This window comes from Rhinolophus sinicus, linkage group LG01 (assembly GCF_036562045.2).
Source record: "Rhinolophus sinicus isolate RSC01 linkage group LG01, ASM3656204v1, whole genome shotgun sequence".
Classification (NCBI taxonomy): Eukaryota; Metazoa; Chordata; class Mammalia; order Chiroptera; family Rhinolophidae; genus Rhinolophus; species Rhinolophus sinicus.
The window spans coordinates 176436644-176453847 of NC_133751.1; the positions used below are offsets into that span (position 1 = coordinate 176436644).

At 38.7% G+C, this 17204-nt stretch overlaps 1 protein-coding gene across 1 annotated transcript in view; it reads right to left on the minus strand.

The window, feature by feature from the left end:
- ANKRD44 (ankyrin repeat domain 44) overlaps positions 1-17204 on the minus strand; it is a 180263-nt gene that overhangs the window by 113827 nt on the left and 49232 nt on the right. Inside the window, exons 4-7 of the mRNA XM_074330331.1 lie at positions 8087-8287; positions 7656-7743; positions 4943-5085; positions 3729-3941 (exon numbers count right to left, since the gene is read on the minus strand). Of these exons, the coding sequence (XP_074186432.1) occupies positions 3729-3941; positions 4943-5085; positions 7656-7743; positions 8087-8287 (645 nt within the window). The remainder of the gene's footprint in view (positions 1-3728; positions 3942-4942; positions 5086-7655; positions 7744-8086; positions 8288-17204) is intronic.

Here is a 17204-nt window from a genome sequence, read left to right on the forward strand (position 1 = left end):
ATGATTCACAGTCCACGGGAAATGTTAAATATTAATATTAAGTAACTACGCTTCCCAGGTCCATTTTATGGGGAAGAGAAGGCTGCCACAAACACATAAACCATATATATATCTGAAGCTATAATCCAATCTGAATTGACCACTAGTCAGTGAACTGGGAGAAGCAGGTAGGTGTGAGAAAGTGGCCTTCTAGCCAGGGTACCAGGCACTCTGAGAGCATCAGTAGACATGTTTTATAGAGGGAATAGACAACCCTGTGGCTTAATTAAATGAAGGCTGGTGAAGAGAGCTACTTTATTTAACTTCAATAATTTTCCTTTCATTGGAGGCTTCAAGGATGTCCCTCAGACACCATGAGGGCATAAGAAGTGTCCAGAAGTCCAGGAGCCGTGAGGGTTTGGCCACCTGTTAGCCTCCTGCTTCTCACCACCATCCTCTCCAACTTCAACACATAATGACTCTGTCCACACCTTGGACTATAGTTCCTTGGTCTTTTCAATGCCCCTAACGTCCCTTCCTTTTACCTTCACTTAGGACCTTTGATGGCTTCTACTTACAAGATCTAAAATTCTCTTCATCTACTTTTTCATTTCTACCTGTTTTCCACCTTCATGAAGACACTACACTCCCCTCCATTTCTTTCCTTTCTTCTCTAACTCTTCTTTTTTCATCCCTTTCTCTGGCTCCTCCACTTCTTGATCCTAAGAGTAAAGGGTTACTGGAGTCCCCCATTCCCTTCTCTACTCATGCTATGATGTACTCTCTCCTTGGGTGATCCCATCCTTTTCTCCCAGGTTCAATTATCAATCACCTCTATGTGAATGAGGCAACCTAATTGTTTTCTTCTATTCTCTGCTGTTCTCCTCCCACGCTAAAATATCACATTTTCTACTATCGGCTTTCCCAGACTGGCTGTACCAAAGGCTCAAAATCAGCTTCTCAACAACTAAACTCATCAGTTTTCCCTCCTAAACCTAGTCTTTCTCCTGACATCCCTCTTAATAACAATAATCATCTACTGAGTGCTTAACATGTGGTAGATACCGTTCTAAATAATTTATGTGAGATAAGTTGTTTAATCCTCCAACAGTTCCATGAAGGAGATACTAATGTTTCCCTAATGTTATAAATAAACTAAGATATACAGAGAGAGTGTTTATAATTATACAATTACTGAAAATCAAGACTAGGTTTGGAATCTAGGCGGTCTGTCCCAGAACTGAACTCTTAACCATTATGCTGTACGACCTCTCTTAGCCAAATTTCAATTCTTACACTTGGCTTCAACTACTTCATCTCTTGCTCAACCAAATCCTGTTGATTTTCTTTCTGCAAAGCTTTTCCCTTCTGTTGGCTGTTACCATTCCCCTGTCCTCATTACGTCTTACCGAGACCAGTTTTTTTGACTTCTGGTTATCCTCTAGTTGTCCTCTTTCTAGGTCCACTCTACCTGAGTTCCTTTTTATAAAAATAAAAGGAGCTTTTATCCCCTTCTAGATATAAAAAATAACAAATGTTCATTGCATCAGAATCAGAAAATTAAAACAAACATATAAAAGAGAAACTAAAAATCAAATCATAATTTTATCTCTTTGAGTAACTATTGCTTGCATATTGGCATATGTTCCAGATACTTTTCTTTTTCTGTGACTCTACATAGACATATAACTTTTTTTTTTTTTTTAAGGAGGGCGCAGCTCACCGTTGCCCATGTGGGGATCGAACCGGTAACCCTGGTGTTATCAGAACCACGCTCTAACCAACTGACCTAACCGGCCACCCCACATATAACTTTTTAAAATTAAAAAATTGGTTCATATTGACTTATTGCATTTTAATTTTTTCATTGATAACACTGGGTATTATTAGCTTTTTTGATATTTTCCAATCTTAAAGGCAAATATGTGTATTAGTTTGCGTTTTTCTAATTATTAGTGATACTGAATATTTTTTCATGGGTTTAATGGACATTGTATTCTCTATCTTGTGATCTGCCTTTGTCTATATTTTCTAATAGGTTATCAGACTTTTTCTTATTGATTTTTATGAGCTCTTTATATATTAAGCATATTAATTCTTTGCTTATCATGTATATTGCAGAAAAATTTCCCTGAGTTCTTCCTTTTTCAATTTTATGATAGTTTTTTTTCATTTTTTCTTTTTTTTGTTTTGTCTTGTCATATAAAAGTTAAAAATTTTGTGTAGTCATATATATGTGTGTATATATATATATACACATATATATATATATATATATATATATTTTTTTTTTTTCTTTATGTTTTCTGTCTCTGGTGTTCTGTGGCCAGATTACTGTTTCTCGTGTTCAGTTCTGATCACATAATCTCTGTAATGACTACTGACCCCCACAGCCTATAGCAGCCCAAACTCCTTAGCCAGTAGAGAGGCCCTCTTCCTTGGTCAGGTCACATTTCAGCTTGTTCCTGGTTCCTTTGTTTCATATTATTTATACCCTAAGCCAGCACAATAAATTGCTATTCTGAAAATTTGTCCCATATTTCCCCACTGTTAGAAATTATTTTTTTAAATGTAAAAAGATTTTAATAGTGAATAGAGAAGGTCATGAAAATAGATTGATCCAATATTCTTGATATTAAATCTTGGAAATAATTTTTCAAAAGCAGAAGCAGAATACACTGGGACCTTGCTTCAGGATTTCGGTGTGCTCGGAAGAAGGGAAGCTGAGGATGAGTATAAGGTCACTTGGCACAGAATAGGATGTTCCTCTATAATCTAAATGTATTCAAGAGATGTAACCAGGATCATGAAGGCTGCATGCATAAGTTCCTCTTGGTTATCTGTAACAGTGAAGCTGACTAGTTATCTAAAGTTTACCCAGAGTTTTTCCTAGCCAGAACTCCCAACACCTTTGCTCATGCTGTTCTTTCTGGAATTCCTTTCTCAAATTCTTGCTATCCTTCCTCATCTCCTGATATCAACCTTCTGAATCTCAGCTCAAAAGTAATCTCCATTTCTGATGCCCAAGCAAGGAGCAAGTCAACACTTGCTTCTTATAGTTTGCAATGTTTTTATTATGCCACTCATCACATTCTCTCTTGCCTCTTGATTATCTGAGTGCATTATTTCCCTACCATATTGTAACTTCCTAGAGGGCAGAGATCACATCTCATCTTGGAGTACTCTCTCTGTACCACACAGAGGGCACTAGATAACCTCAGTAGGTTTGCTGAATAAAGGACTCACCATTAGGACCAGGTCAATGTTATATCAATGAAGCCACTATCGAGGGTTTACTATGGGAAGGCATTTGAGAAACTCCTTGGAGGGCTATGCCAGGGTTAGGAGCAGACCTGAGATCATGAGATTAGGCCTTCCGTTTGATTCTTAGCAGCTCTGTCCTATCAGCTCAGATTCTAATTCACCTCAGTATTAGAATCTGGGCCAAGTCAACATCCCTGAGACCCACCATTTGCTCTGGAACATTCACTGAACTACCAAGGACATGTGGCTAAAACCTCAATGTTTTCCAGTTGGTACCACCACTCCCGTAGAAACAACACAGCTAAACTTCTATAGCACCCCAATACAGGATAAGGCTGTGGAAGTCAAGGTCCTCAGAGTTACAAGTCATTAAAACGTGACATAATTTACAGCAGCTGATTTTGCTCAAACAGAGGCTTAATGCAGTTATTTAACAGAGAGAGAGAGAGAGAGAGAGAGAGAGAGAGAGACTAAGAGTGTCATACCTGGATGTTAACGTCTGCCCCGTTGTTTACTAACAGCTCAAGACACAAAGCACCATGTGTGGAGGCAGCAGCAAAATGCAAAGGGGTAAACCCACTGTTGTTGGGCTGGTTCACGTTAGCACCGTAGTCAGTCAGCTCATTAACGACAGTGTCCTGCCCGTTGTAGCAGGCCAGGTGAAGTGCCGTGTTTCCATACACATTGATTTCATCAATCTGCGAATGAGTCCAAAACAGGGCAATTAAAATCCCTGGAGCCAATTTACCCCATTTCCCACAAAAAGCCTAATGGCTCTCCCAGAGAAAGGAAACATCCATTTGTCAATGTAATTTTTCAAAGCTTACTCTTACCCCGGTGTGGTCATCCTGGAAATGCTTGTCACTTTATTGGAGGTAAAGGTCAGCAAAAAGTCAGCGTGGCAAAAAGTGAACCGGGGAGGAAGAGTTAGAGGTTTCAACTTGTGGAGAGAGATTTTGGGACTAGGGAAAGGATAAGAAGTGAAAGGCAAAGCTGCCTGGAAACGTCAAAGCAGAACTGAGCAAGGGAGCAATAAAAGGGCCTGAAACTCAGAAGTTGGGGTCAGAAGCCACTGTGGGTTTGGCTGTGCTGTCTGACACCCCACAAGGCCACATTCTATAGCAGAGCCATGAAGCTGTCCAGGAAATTTAGCTCATGGCTCTCTCTTGCTTTCCCAGACCTGCCCCAACGGCTGGGTTTCACAACATCATGGTCTCAATATTGCAACTTGGTTTTCCTTTCCTCCAGGGACAAGATGTCCCAGAGCTTCACCACTGCTCCTGTTCTGCTACCTGAAGGAAAATGAGGTTGGGCTGACCTCTCCAGCTTAGCACTGGACATTTCTGCTCTGAGTCCTTACCACAAATTCTGTAGTTGGGATGAGGAATTCTAGCCAGTCTTTAAAAAATGACTGGTTAATATGCATTACTTATATATATGTCTAACTATTTCTCTATCTATGTTGATATAAAAAGTTAGTTTGTTTCTGGGTTTCCACTACTTAGAGATGCCTTCATTGTGCTTCATTAGCTGCCCATGTAAACTCAAAAGAGAGGATGCTAGAAATAAGGGTTTTGTTTCCCTGGAATTAAAATACAAACAAGATTTCATTTCAGAACAATGTAAAACCCACAAATACACAGGATTTTATTTCAAAACAACAGATCCACCACGGGGGGATGCATTAACCATAGCTCACCTCCACACCCAGATTCAGGAGATGTTTGACCACACTGATCTGTCCATTGGAGGCTGCAGCGTGCAAGGGGGTGTAACCCTTCTTATCCTTACACGTCACTTCTGCGTCATGGTTAATGAGCAATGCCACGACGTCCAGGTGGCCTTTAGAAAGCAAGCAGTAGAAACCAGCATTAACCTTTATAGGACAATTTGACGATCCCTTCTACCTAAATTAGCACTATTAGTTTTCACTGCCACCAGCATTTTGCTGAGCTATTTATCAAAAGCTGGTTCATGGCAAATATTCAACAAACGTTTAGTGAGTACCTACTATGTACCAGACTTGACGTAAATGATGTGGGGGAGAAAAGATGATTCCTATGTGAGGCTTCTCTTCAAGGAGATCTAATAGAAGCGATGCATGATCACAAATAAATAATAACAAGGTCCTACTCATACGTTAGTACCACAGCCTAAAAAAAATTATGTTAAAATGAAAGCAATGCGTTTGAAACCAATTGCCATTCTTCACTGAAAAGTCTAACAATGACAATTTGTTTTGGAAATCCTAATGGAAGAAAAAGTCAGTCAGAATGACTCCAGATGATTGTTAAGTCATATGAAATTGCTGCTGTTTGACCACTTTTTTTTGACCCACAAAAATGGTAATTTCATATGGTTCAACTTATAAGTATTCTTGTGAATTATTGGCAATACAGAAAACCCTTCTAGTTTCAACTCTTGTTGGCATATTTTCTAGAATATTTTCCTTTATTCCCTATCTCACTACATATGATATGATAAGTGTATTTGACCTTTATTTTTTGACTGAAGATAGCTTGATGCTCCAGGGTCATTGCTCTAAACATGGGTGATAATTAAAGGGTAGAAGATGAGTACTGATTCTTGGGTCTAAAATGTGTATGTAATGTATGCGTATGTGTGTAAGAGAGAGGAGAGAGGAGAGCAGGAGAGGGAGAGAGAGAGAGAGAGAGGGAGAGAGGGAGAGAGGGAGAGAGAGGGAGAGAGAGGGAGAGAGAGAGAGAGAGAGAGAGAGAGAGAGAGAGAGAGAGAGATGTGTAAGAGACACAGAGTTTGGTCTAGGTTTGTTTTATTAAAATTTGAATCATTTTCTCTAAGACTTGTATATAGAAAAATTAATTTCAATTGCAAGTGGTGCTATCTTAAGCTTAAGTGGTGCTATCTTTTGTCATGGTTTTGCCCTTTATTCCCTAAAGATAGTTGTCTATATATTTTTTCCTTTTTGTATCCTGATGACACAAAAAATGATGATTTTACTTCTTTAAAGCAATTCTACACAAAGGTTTTAACTATACATCAGCAAAGAACAAACTTGAAACCCTGGGTTCTTTGAGACCCATCTCACACTAGCTTAGTGTGTGTACCTGCCTAAATATCAATCTGGCAAATGTTCACTGTCCTATAGGTACCATGCAGACATCCAATCTGCTTCAGTCAACTCAAAAGTCTGTATCATCTTTTAAAAAATTATAATGGTTACAAAGTCTTAAGATTTGGGTTTTTTTAAGCACAAAGTTTCATTCAGACCTATCTATACTATAGCACATAATTAATTTCACCCTGCCCCAACCCAGTCTCTTTTTTCTCCCCACAATTAATGCTATTCTTTTTATGGTGATAAAAGACCTGTATGTTTGTTAAAAAGAATTCAGAAAAGGCTAAAAGGTGTTAAAAGGAAACCAAAATCATCCACAATCACCAATCCCTGGAGACAGTCAATCAACATTTCAGTGTATAATATATTCCAGATTGTTGTTATTGTATAGATTTTTTTTAATTGGGATCATATTATTCATACTGTGTTATGATCTGTTTTCATTTAACACAGCACAGAATCTTTCTCTGTTAATAAATACTAATGACATCATCACTGTAGTTACTGCAGAGTGTCTCATTGTGTAGATCTTCCATCATTTAGTGATACACTCTCCTGTGGCTGGGCTTTCAGGTTGTTTATAACTCGGTGCTGATAGAATCTTGTCTGCTTTTCTAATTGCAGGATGTTCTCCAATTAGAAACACAAAGGATGATCTTCATTTCCCACAGTTCCACACTAAGAATAAACTCCACAAGGTCTATCATTTGTCAATGGTACTGGTGCCAACCAAAGTGAAAAATGTAGAAATGTAACTTCTTCCTTCATCTCCCCCATCCACGCTGTCAGAAGCGAGGACTGCAAGTCCTAGCTTTGTTGGCAGTGGAGAAGCAGGAAAATCCATGCTGACTCTGGTCACCTCAACCTACACGGCAGTCAGAGGGTTGACCATCCATTCTTCCTTTTTCTTTCTTTCAAAAATATTTATAAACAAAAAGACAAATGGAATTTATGTCCTTGATTTGCTAGCCAGTCCTGTTTCATTTTAAACACCTTACCTTGCTGCCACAACAACTTAAAATAAGCACAATTTGTGCAGCTTTCCAATCCAGATTGAAACCCATTCGATGAGGTCCAAGCCATGATTAATTCCCTCTTCTCTTTTTAGGAGCAATAAAATCTCTGACAAAGCAACTGCCCAACTAGAGTGTTGGACGCATGCCAGTAAAATGGACTAAATCTTAAATTCAATTGAATCCCAAGTTTGAAAAGAAGTCAGACTTGTCGAACAGAAAACCTAGATGGTCAATGAGAAACCTGTGATTTCTTTAATTATGGTTGTCCGCGCTGTGCTTTCCATTCATGGAATCCTTACCCATATATGCTGCCCAGTGCAGAGCACGCCGGTCCTTCTTGTCGAATGCATTGATGTTTGCCCCTTTGGCCAAGAGTAAATTGACCATCTGAAAGATAACCAACAATGAAATCAAGTGTACACTCTGCAATGGGGAGGGCCCCTCACCACCTGCTGGTGAGAAGCCAATCAGTATCAAATCTAAAGGCAGGTCAGAGATCGGGAGTTCAAATAAAGTAGGAAGATGACGTCACAGGCAACTCTGTGGCACGTGTATCAGAGGAAAAAGACAGGTGACAGCTTTGTCGAATTCACTGGGGCTCTAAATTTAAAAAGACAGTTGCCTAAGGTTTGGCGTTACAAATATTATCACCACATTCTTTAAAAGTCCCAGCAATACGATTAGGTTCCACGTGGAGCTAAGAGGGAGGGTCTGTGGGGAGGACACCCACCTCCACATGGCCGTTCAGAGCAGCGTGGTGCAAGGCTGTGCGCCCCCCTCGGTCGGAGACATTGACGCTGCTCAGCAGGGGAATGATCACTTCTGCACACTTGACAGCCTTATTGGCTGCTGCCACGTGGAGGGGCGTCTGCCAGTTCTTGTCCCTTGCATTGACATCAGCCGAGTGCTTAATCAATACTTGTACTGCTTCCTACAATAAAAGCAGAGTTCGCAAGGGTCACTGGCAAACAATATTTGTTGGATGGAAGATGCTTCACCATACCCCGGAACTACGGAAAGGGAAGGCTTCCTGCCCTCACAGGCTGGCTCCAGGTGGACATTCTTCTGCGACAAGCAAGCCAATATGTGATAAAGATCCACTGAGTGGCACAGAGTCAAACGGATTCACTTTTTTCCTTTGTTAGGCTGACAGCCCTGGCACATCTCCAAAACCAAATAAATCTTCTAAGTATAAATATATGGACTCCTCATAAGGTATTTTTGGCCAAATGAGAGCACTTGTGCAAGTGTGTATACCAGGGTGAAATATCCATCCGCCAAAAGGCCCTCAAAGATCATCTAAGTTAGAAGCGTTTGTTTGTAAGTCTCCTTCCAACACCAAAGGGCTCAAAGCCCTTCAGACACTCCTGGATCAATTCATAAGTCTTTGGTTCTCTCAGCCAACATCTTAACCTTCACAGTGTGATCCATAAGCAGTCAAGGGAAGAGGATGCACGTTACTACCTCAATTTGAAGCTACAAAATTGTTCCATCTTTTCCCCAGCCTTTCCTTGTTATAACAGGGTAGTTTCCCCTTCTTCTATCGAATTCCTTCATGTTTACTGGGCCTCCCACTTTTTATTTTTCTTCTATTGACCTAATCAGCTTGTTAGCCTCTTGTATTATAACTCTCAACGTCTGCTGTGCGATAAATCATCAGGGGAGCCCTTAAAAATACAGATGCTGGGTCCCGCCCCAGAAACTGTAACTGGCCACAGGATTTCTGTAAAGCTCCCTGGATTGGTTACGCAGCCAGGATCGAGGACACTCTTCTGTTCAACCAAGTGAATGATATAGCTTCTCTAGAGAAGGGAATGACTATTGGTTGTCTCTCTTGAGTTCTAGAGACATCCTGGGAGCAGTAAGTGGGGCTCCTTATGGACAACTTGTCAATGTGGCATCAATGAACCAATGAAAGGCATCAGTGCCATACCCCTGCCACCTTTCATGGACCAAGCACTCACCTCTGTCCACATTAATCCCACAGGCCTGGACTGCCTAATCTACTTTATCATGCAGTTATATAAAAGTGCCCCAAATTAACACTTTTATCAGAGATTCAAATGATGAAATAAAAATGATGATGCCCAAAAAAAAGTGCCCCAAATTAACACTTTTATCAGAGAATAAAATGATGAAATAAAATGATGAAAAAAATGATGAAATGAAATCACTTGTAGCAACATACTGAGATGAATGACTAACTTGGACAGCAGAATGAGAGCAAAAAGAAATTAACTGCGCAAATTAGAGAATACAGTTTAAATAAATAGTGTGACTCCATTTAGATGCCACAAATATAAACGGCAATAATCTGATAGGGCCCAAGAAAACAATTTGTTAATATTATCTGCAAGAGGATACATATATATGCCATCCCTCCTCAGCAAGACTGACAATAAAGTAATGATTACTAAACATTCCTTGAGACCATTTTAGAGCGAAACGTGTGTACATGTATTATTTATGTTCACCTACTGCGCAAAAACACTGCTAGAATTATAGAACACTGAAAGAAACACTATCCAGGCTCTATCCTAAAAACTAGCTTTGTGAACAAAAAATAAACAAAAGAAGAGCTAAATCACAATATGAGCATAAGATTTAAATATGAAAAACATTTTTATCAACTTTGGTTTCATAAATATTGTGGTTTATGTAGATGCACAGACAATTTATTGTGATGTGGGAAGAAAATATTGGAACCTCCATTTATATTTATTTTCTTTAAAAATGAAAGCCTTTTAGCTGGTATTCAGCTTCTGGGTTGGCACTGTGCCCTGAGCCAGCTCCACCGAGGATATGGCCTCACAATACCCGAGATGCCCTCAGGGGAAGAAAGTGGCTTCCACAGTGCTGAGGGGGTGGGCTTGCCCTCTCCATTCATTCGCCTTGAGTGCACTGAACAATGATGGGCCTGTCATGTCAATTTACAGATTATAATATGTACCCTTAAACTAAAAGCATCCTACAATGAGCAAGATTTATGCAAGGAACCCACATAAATAATGTGTAAGTCACAGAGCTGACTTTTCTTCTCCTAGTAAGAGCTTTCTATCACCTATATTACAAGGTAAAAGTAATGACAAATTTAATCAGATCTGACAAGAGCTTGGCCAAAACAGAGGAACATCATCTGAAGTCTATTATCTACCTTGGTTCTATAAGACTATGATAAATGCAAAGTCTCACCCTCAGTATATCGTGCCTTGAAATATTAGCTAATGATAGTAGCTCCTATATATAATTTATAAACAAATGAGATACATGTTTTGAAGATGCATGCTGAAAAAGTTTTGCAGATATATGGCCAAAAAGGTTGGAGACAACCATCTCAAAGCAATAATGTAGAAAAATGTTATAGTATCCTTTTCACACATTTACAGCTAAATAATAATACATACTGTCACTTTAATACCTTTGCCTTGTGTGTGATTTTATTGTACTTGTGCAGATTCCTGCTTTGCATTAAATATTATATAAATTCATGGTAGACTAACAAAGCAGAAAATATACAGGGACACTTCACGAATTGATACTATTTGGAGATAAGATCAATGAAATCATTAAAAATTTGTTTTTTAAAGGTAACAAAATGTGCAAAATGTGATTACTTTTACTCAGACTAGACAAATGAGATATTGCCTTCGAAAGCCCCTTCTTTTAAATGAATATGTAGAAATGATTTGCATTTCACCCAAAGCCAATAGGCTAAGCAAAGAAAATATATATTTACATGCCAGTTGTAGATTATATATAAATAATCACTTGTGGAGACTGTAAGGGGGGAAAAAACCTGTATTCTTAAATAGGCAGTACTTCTAAAAATATTTTAATCACAGACAATTTTGATCTGTTTCTGTCCAAGTCTTATTGGAACACAGCCTCATTCATTTGTTTATACATTACCTATGTCTGCTTTCAAATTATAACAGCAGAGTTGAATATTTGTGACAGAGACCATATGCAGCCATCAAAGCTTAAAATATAGAGGGTGCCAAAAAAAAATGTATACGCATTTTAAAGAAAGGAAAACTGTATTAAAATTGTAATACTCAATATATACCAATAACAAAAGAGGAATACAAATCATGTGTATCTATGTTTTTGGCACCCCCAATATTTACTCTCTTGCCCTTTATGGGAAAAGTTTACAGACCCCCCCCCCCCGCCCCCCAGTCTAGCTCCTTATTTAAATTACTGCAAACTGAAAATTATCAAACCTGGTTAAAATAAAATGTACCAGCATAAAAAGAAATTACTGTTTTAAGTCCAAATAGTCATCTAAGGAGGGCAGGTCCCATTCAAAGAGTCAGAAGCCTCCGTGTTCGCTCCTTGCTATGCAGTGGTGGGCTATAGTGAATTTGGGAGGGAGATGTACAGAGCTGCATTGCTCTGTATAACAGAGTGAGAAGATTTGGAGCTCGGAAGGAAGGAAAGGCAATGGCAGAGAGAGGAGAGAGGACATGGGCCCTGCACCGCAGAGCAGAGGTGGACATCTGGGTGTGAACAGAGTCAGCAGGCCAAGAGGGAAGAGGGGAAAGGTGAAGCATAAACCAAACGAAGGAAGCAAAAGCAGGCTTTTGGAGCTAGGCAACCAAAAAGTTAAATCTCTGAGAATTCTTTGGAATTGTTGGGAATATGAGACTTTGCACAAGATGTAGCGTGTAGTTTCCAGCCAGTCCTATCTGTTTAGAAGGCAAGGTGTCCCTGACCAACATTTGCGTTACACCTAAAAAATTAGAGAGGGAAAAGGTTCAAGTTAATTAATCAGGTGGGAGAAAAAAGAAGTAGGTAGCGTCTCTAATAAAACTATTTTCATGTGAACTTTAGGCAATTCCCACGTGAGTACCAATTTCACCATATTTGTCTGTCATACCATCACTTACTTGGACAGTTCAAGGACACCTAGAATAACCATTACTTTTATTTCTCTGCTTTTACAATATGTTTTAACTTTGCCATTCTTCATTTTTATCTCTATATCTGCTTATGTAAAGAATTACCTAGTTTTCATCTTACTTGACAAGAAAGGACTCTGTCAAGAATCCTTCATGTACAAAGGAAGGGTTCTTAATTTCTAAGGGTTAACTCTTGCATATGAAAACAGAAGTAGTCTAAAATGGTTGTGGACTCAAATTCACAGACATACAGGATATTAGCAGTGGTCTGACCCCTTCTGAAGTTCAGGGCAACGATCTGTTAGTCTGTCTGGCTGACCTAAGGGCTCCTGCATATTCTACTAGGAGAGATCTTGCTCAGTAGACAGTATCAGCCAGCACACTGACATAGATACTTTTACATGTTAATTCTCCTTAGTTATTTATATGTTTCACCTCTGAAGTTTTAGCCTGCCAAATTGGCTTCATACACTTAATAGAAATTTAATATTATATTTTGGCAAAAACAAAGCTGTGGTTTAAAAAGACAACTTTCGTTTTTAAAACTGTCTTTCTCTTTCAAATGCTTAATCTTGGAAGCACTTCAATGTGGTTTTAAAAGAGAATAATTTAATGGCTATGTAGGGATTTAATGATATTTATACTCAAAATAAGTCTCTTTTTTCCTGTTATCACATTGGCTAAAAAAAACTAGTATCTAGGCATTTGCACTGACAAAAATGTACAAGGTGAAAAAAAGAAACTAATGTGAAGGAAGGAAGTTGAACCCTTTCTGCATCAAGAAATGTTTCTTACACAGTATTTCTCAAACTATCTGTGATGAAGGACCAGTTTTTTTTTTTAAATTCTCATTCCAAATCATCATGAGCCAATACTTTTATAAATACAATAAAAGGAACTAGTAGAATAACAAAATTTAAAAAGATAAAGAAACACAAATTAAAAACTCAATTATTTTATTATTAAATTTTGGAGTCATGAAATTACTCTATCAAATTGCTGAATGTTTGCTAAACAGTTTCTGAATGTTTGTTCTTCTGGCAGGTAAGACAAAAGCCCAAGGGCCTGGACCAGAAGTCATTACTCAAACCACACTATTAGTAGGGCCCCTTCAAAGCCTCCATTTCTTTTTTTTTTTTTCTTTACTAGCAGATTTATTTTTTTAATGTGTGATAAGCTTACCAATTTGTGTCTTTATTATTATTTTTTTTCCAGTTACAGTTGACATTCAATATTATTTTATATTAGTTTCAGGTGTACAGCATAGTGGTTAGACATTTATACATACTATGCAGTGATCCAAGTTTTTATTATTTTTTTTATTGAACCAGCATATGTGAGGATTCCAGCATTTCTCCTGAGTGGAGATATCAGCCAGTTAATATTCAGCGTTAGGACTGACTATAGGCCTTGTTGTGTTATACCCCATAGTAGGCTGTCCTATATAAGACATAGAAATAGAGAGGAACTGTCATAGGATGTCACATGAGAAGGAATTGGAGAAAGCGCTTGCAGTCACTTTATTTCTACTTTTTATGACTTTCTCTTTTCACAAAAGGCCACTCTGACCCTGTAATAAGAAGTAGAAACATACACTGTGGCACATGGAAGAGATGAGAAGAAATAGGAAGCATGTGTCCTTTTAAACTGTCACCCCTAATATTTGTTTTTTTTTACTCTTGAATGTGCATTGCTTTTAAGTGGCCATAAATTACTCATGGAAAAGTAATTGTTTATGAATACAGAGTCCTTGCAGGCATAAGCAATGTCAAATTCCATAAACTGCAAGTTGCTTTAGGCCAGGGTCTGAGTCTTACACAATTTTCTGTGCTTTACAAAGCCCGGCAGATGCCTTGCACATAGTGTATATTCAATATACACTATGGGTAGAATAAAAATATTAGTATAATCATTAGCAAACTCTCTAAGTAAACGATATGCAAGTATTAACAAGGCATTTACTGTGGGGTGACATCCCTGAGGCTGCACTCAAGTCCTGAAGGCATTTACTCTATTACTTAAATCACTGGGGCTTTCCTCCTCTATTGCTTATAGCAATTTCATATTCTGTAAGAATTGTGTAAATCGGTGCCCAACTAAGTTGTTCAATTAATCAGATTATTCCTATAGAAGTCCCCATTATTAAACTAAACTCCACCTTTATTATTGTAATTATTATTAGAGTACAGTTATTCTAAGAACTAGTAATACAAAGGGGGCTCGCTGAAGACTTTGGGATAGGAAAGAATTCAAAGGAAATTATTCAAGAAGCGCTGGCTTTGAACAACGGGAAGGCCAGATACTAAAGTGTTCCCAACCTTCAATCTCAGGTCTCAAAGTGTAGTATGTAGACCACATGCACCAGAATCTTCTTTTCAAAATGCTGATTTCTGAGCCCAACCACAGGCCTTATCAGAATCCTGCGGGTGAGGTTCTAGAACAGGTGCTTTTAACAAGCACCCAGATGTCCTGAATGCACACTAAACCTGAGTAACACTCATCTACAGCCTAACAGGTTATAAAATGCTCACTTTCTTCCTATTCCAGGTAGGATCTATGTTCTCTATGTGGCCATCTTTTTAAATCATAAAGATAGTTGAAAGAAAGAATAACATCCTAGTGTCCCATATAATTTTCTCAATTCTCCTGCCTACAATAATTTAGCCCACAATAATGAAAAAAAAAATTTTTTTAGAGGAAAGGGGAAAGCATGAGTTTTTAAAATTTAAGCTATAAAATACTTATCCTGCTCAGCTCTGGGAAACATCTTTATTCCCATTGGGACTTCTATCTGTACAGACACAAGCATATACCCATTTTATTGGTTGGAACAGAATCCATCAAGATTCTCTTGTGATTGGAAGGAAGCAGTAGAGCATGATGGGTAAAAGGGCAGGTTCTCTAGTTACACTCTCCTCCATTTACTGGCTGTAGTGTCCTAGGCTCGTCACTTAACTTTTCTGAGATAACATTTCCTAAACTAGGATTAATAACAGTATCAATCACAAAGAGTGATTCCGAGGTTAAAATTGAATACCGCACAGAAAGGGCATGCTCAAAAAATGTTCATCATGACAATATATATTTGGACACATCCTCCATTCTACCCCGCAGACAAGATACAACCATTTTTAACTTTTCTAACCAAAAGATAGCCTCTAGAAGAGGGAAGTGAAAGCTCCAGCAATTCTCCTTTGGTGCTACCATCAGTTCTTTATAGAAGAAAATGAACTGTGTGAGAGGCCAGCTGCATTTGAACGCAGGCTGTCTGCCCTAAATACCATGTCCGGAAGCCTCACTTTGCACTCTCTCAAGGCCTCTATAGCACTTAACAGAGCCTTCCATCAACTGGGCTTCCATAAACATGCATTAAACTGTCCAGGTTTGTATGCATTTAATTCCTTTCTGCTCGTTTCCAAGAAAGAAAAACAAAAATACAAGAGTAAGCTAAACAGAGGAAACAATATGAAACAATTCACCATGACACTTCAGAAAATTCTTCCTGGAAGCCCCAAATCCTGCTCATCTATGTTACCTAGAACTGCAAAATATATTTCCCTAATATTTTGGTAGGAGACTATCTTCTTTTCTTCACAGCCATGGAAGTAGTTAGAGGGGGCATGAGTGAATCAATAGGAGACAATGCTGTTTGGCTCTAATCATCTGTTTGTCTGTTTCCTTCTTGGGAATCCCAGATGTGGGAGAGGTAAAGGTGGGAGGAGGATGTGGGATTGGGCCTAGAAGGAAGCACACAACACAGCCTGGTCAGTACCAAATAAGTCTTGAAGGTTTATTTCCAGAACCCAACTTATGTTGGATGATTTTAAGGGATATGACTGTGTCTTGATCTACGTCCTTGTCTGCAGGGGAGCTTTTATGATGTCAGGCATGGGTGGACGTTTAAACAATATAATGATCTGATACTCTTATTGTTATAACAGGCTCAGGAAATGAATTTAGCAACGAACTTTCCAGGCACTGAAATCTGAACATAAAATGTGCAGGGGTAGAAAGAAGGCTCAGAAATTTTGACTTGCACTGATATCTTTGACTTATACTGATGCAATTTTAAAACTCCTCCTGATTTTGCAGGTTCCAGTGTCTAACTGGCTTCTAATGCCACACTCCCTTAACAAGCTTCAAGTCAGTTTATCTTGCATGCACGGAAGATGATTACCACAAACATTCTCTGTGGTTTATACTAGGTCAATGTTAGCAGTTGCACAGAGAATCATGTTAACATAGTTGAGACCCCAGTCTTTAACGAATCACTCAAAAAACAATTGTTTACTGAGCAAGCTAGATGCTAAAAATACAATGACAAGCAATAGGTGTGGCACTCATTTCAAGGAACTTACTGTCTAGAAGATCCTTTTAATTAAAATAGAATAACGATTTCAATGGTAGTTTTGTATTGTGTCAAGTTGAACTACATTTCCCAGAATTCCCTCCCTGTATTGTTCCATTTAGGGTTGGCCATAAAAGTAATCTGCATGAGTTTTGGAAGGCATAAATGAAACCACAGACTGACTGGTGTGTTGGCTGCCAGGTAATATTATAGCTTATGCATGATGTCACTGACCAGCCGGATCAATGTGTTGGCATAGGGCAGTACTGGGTTGATGCTTCTTCAGATCCAATTGTATCTTCTTCAGCTTCTCCCATTCTTGGGCCAGGTATGTGCAAGCTCAGAGGTAAAGCATGCAGCTCCTTCTGCAAGTCACCCACGCCCATGATGTTGAGGCATTTTAGAGACAGATAGGGGTTCTGTTCTCCCCCATTTCATGTCCAGATTTTCTTACCAACTGTAGATCCTGCTCGCCTACAGTGACTTAGAGTCCACACAGAAGCCAAGGTGACAGTCTGAAGTAAACTTCTTCAGTAGCTTGTACAATTATGTAATGTCTAATTACTATAGTAAATAGCTTATTCTATATCTCTCATGGT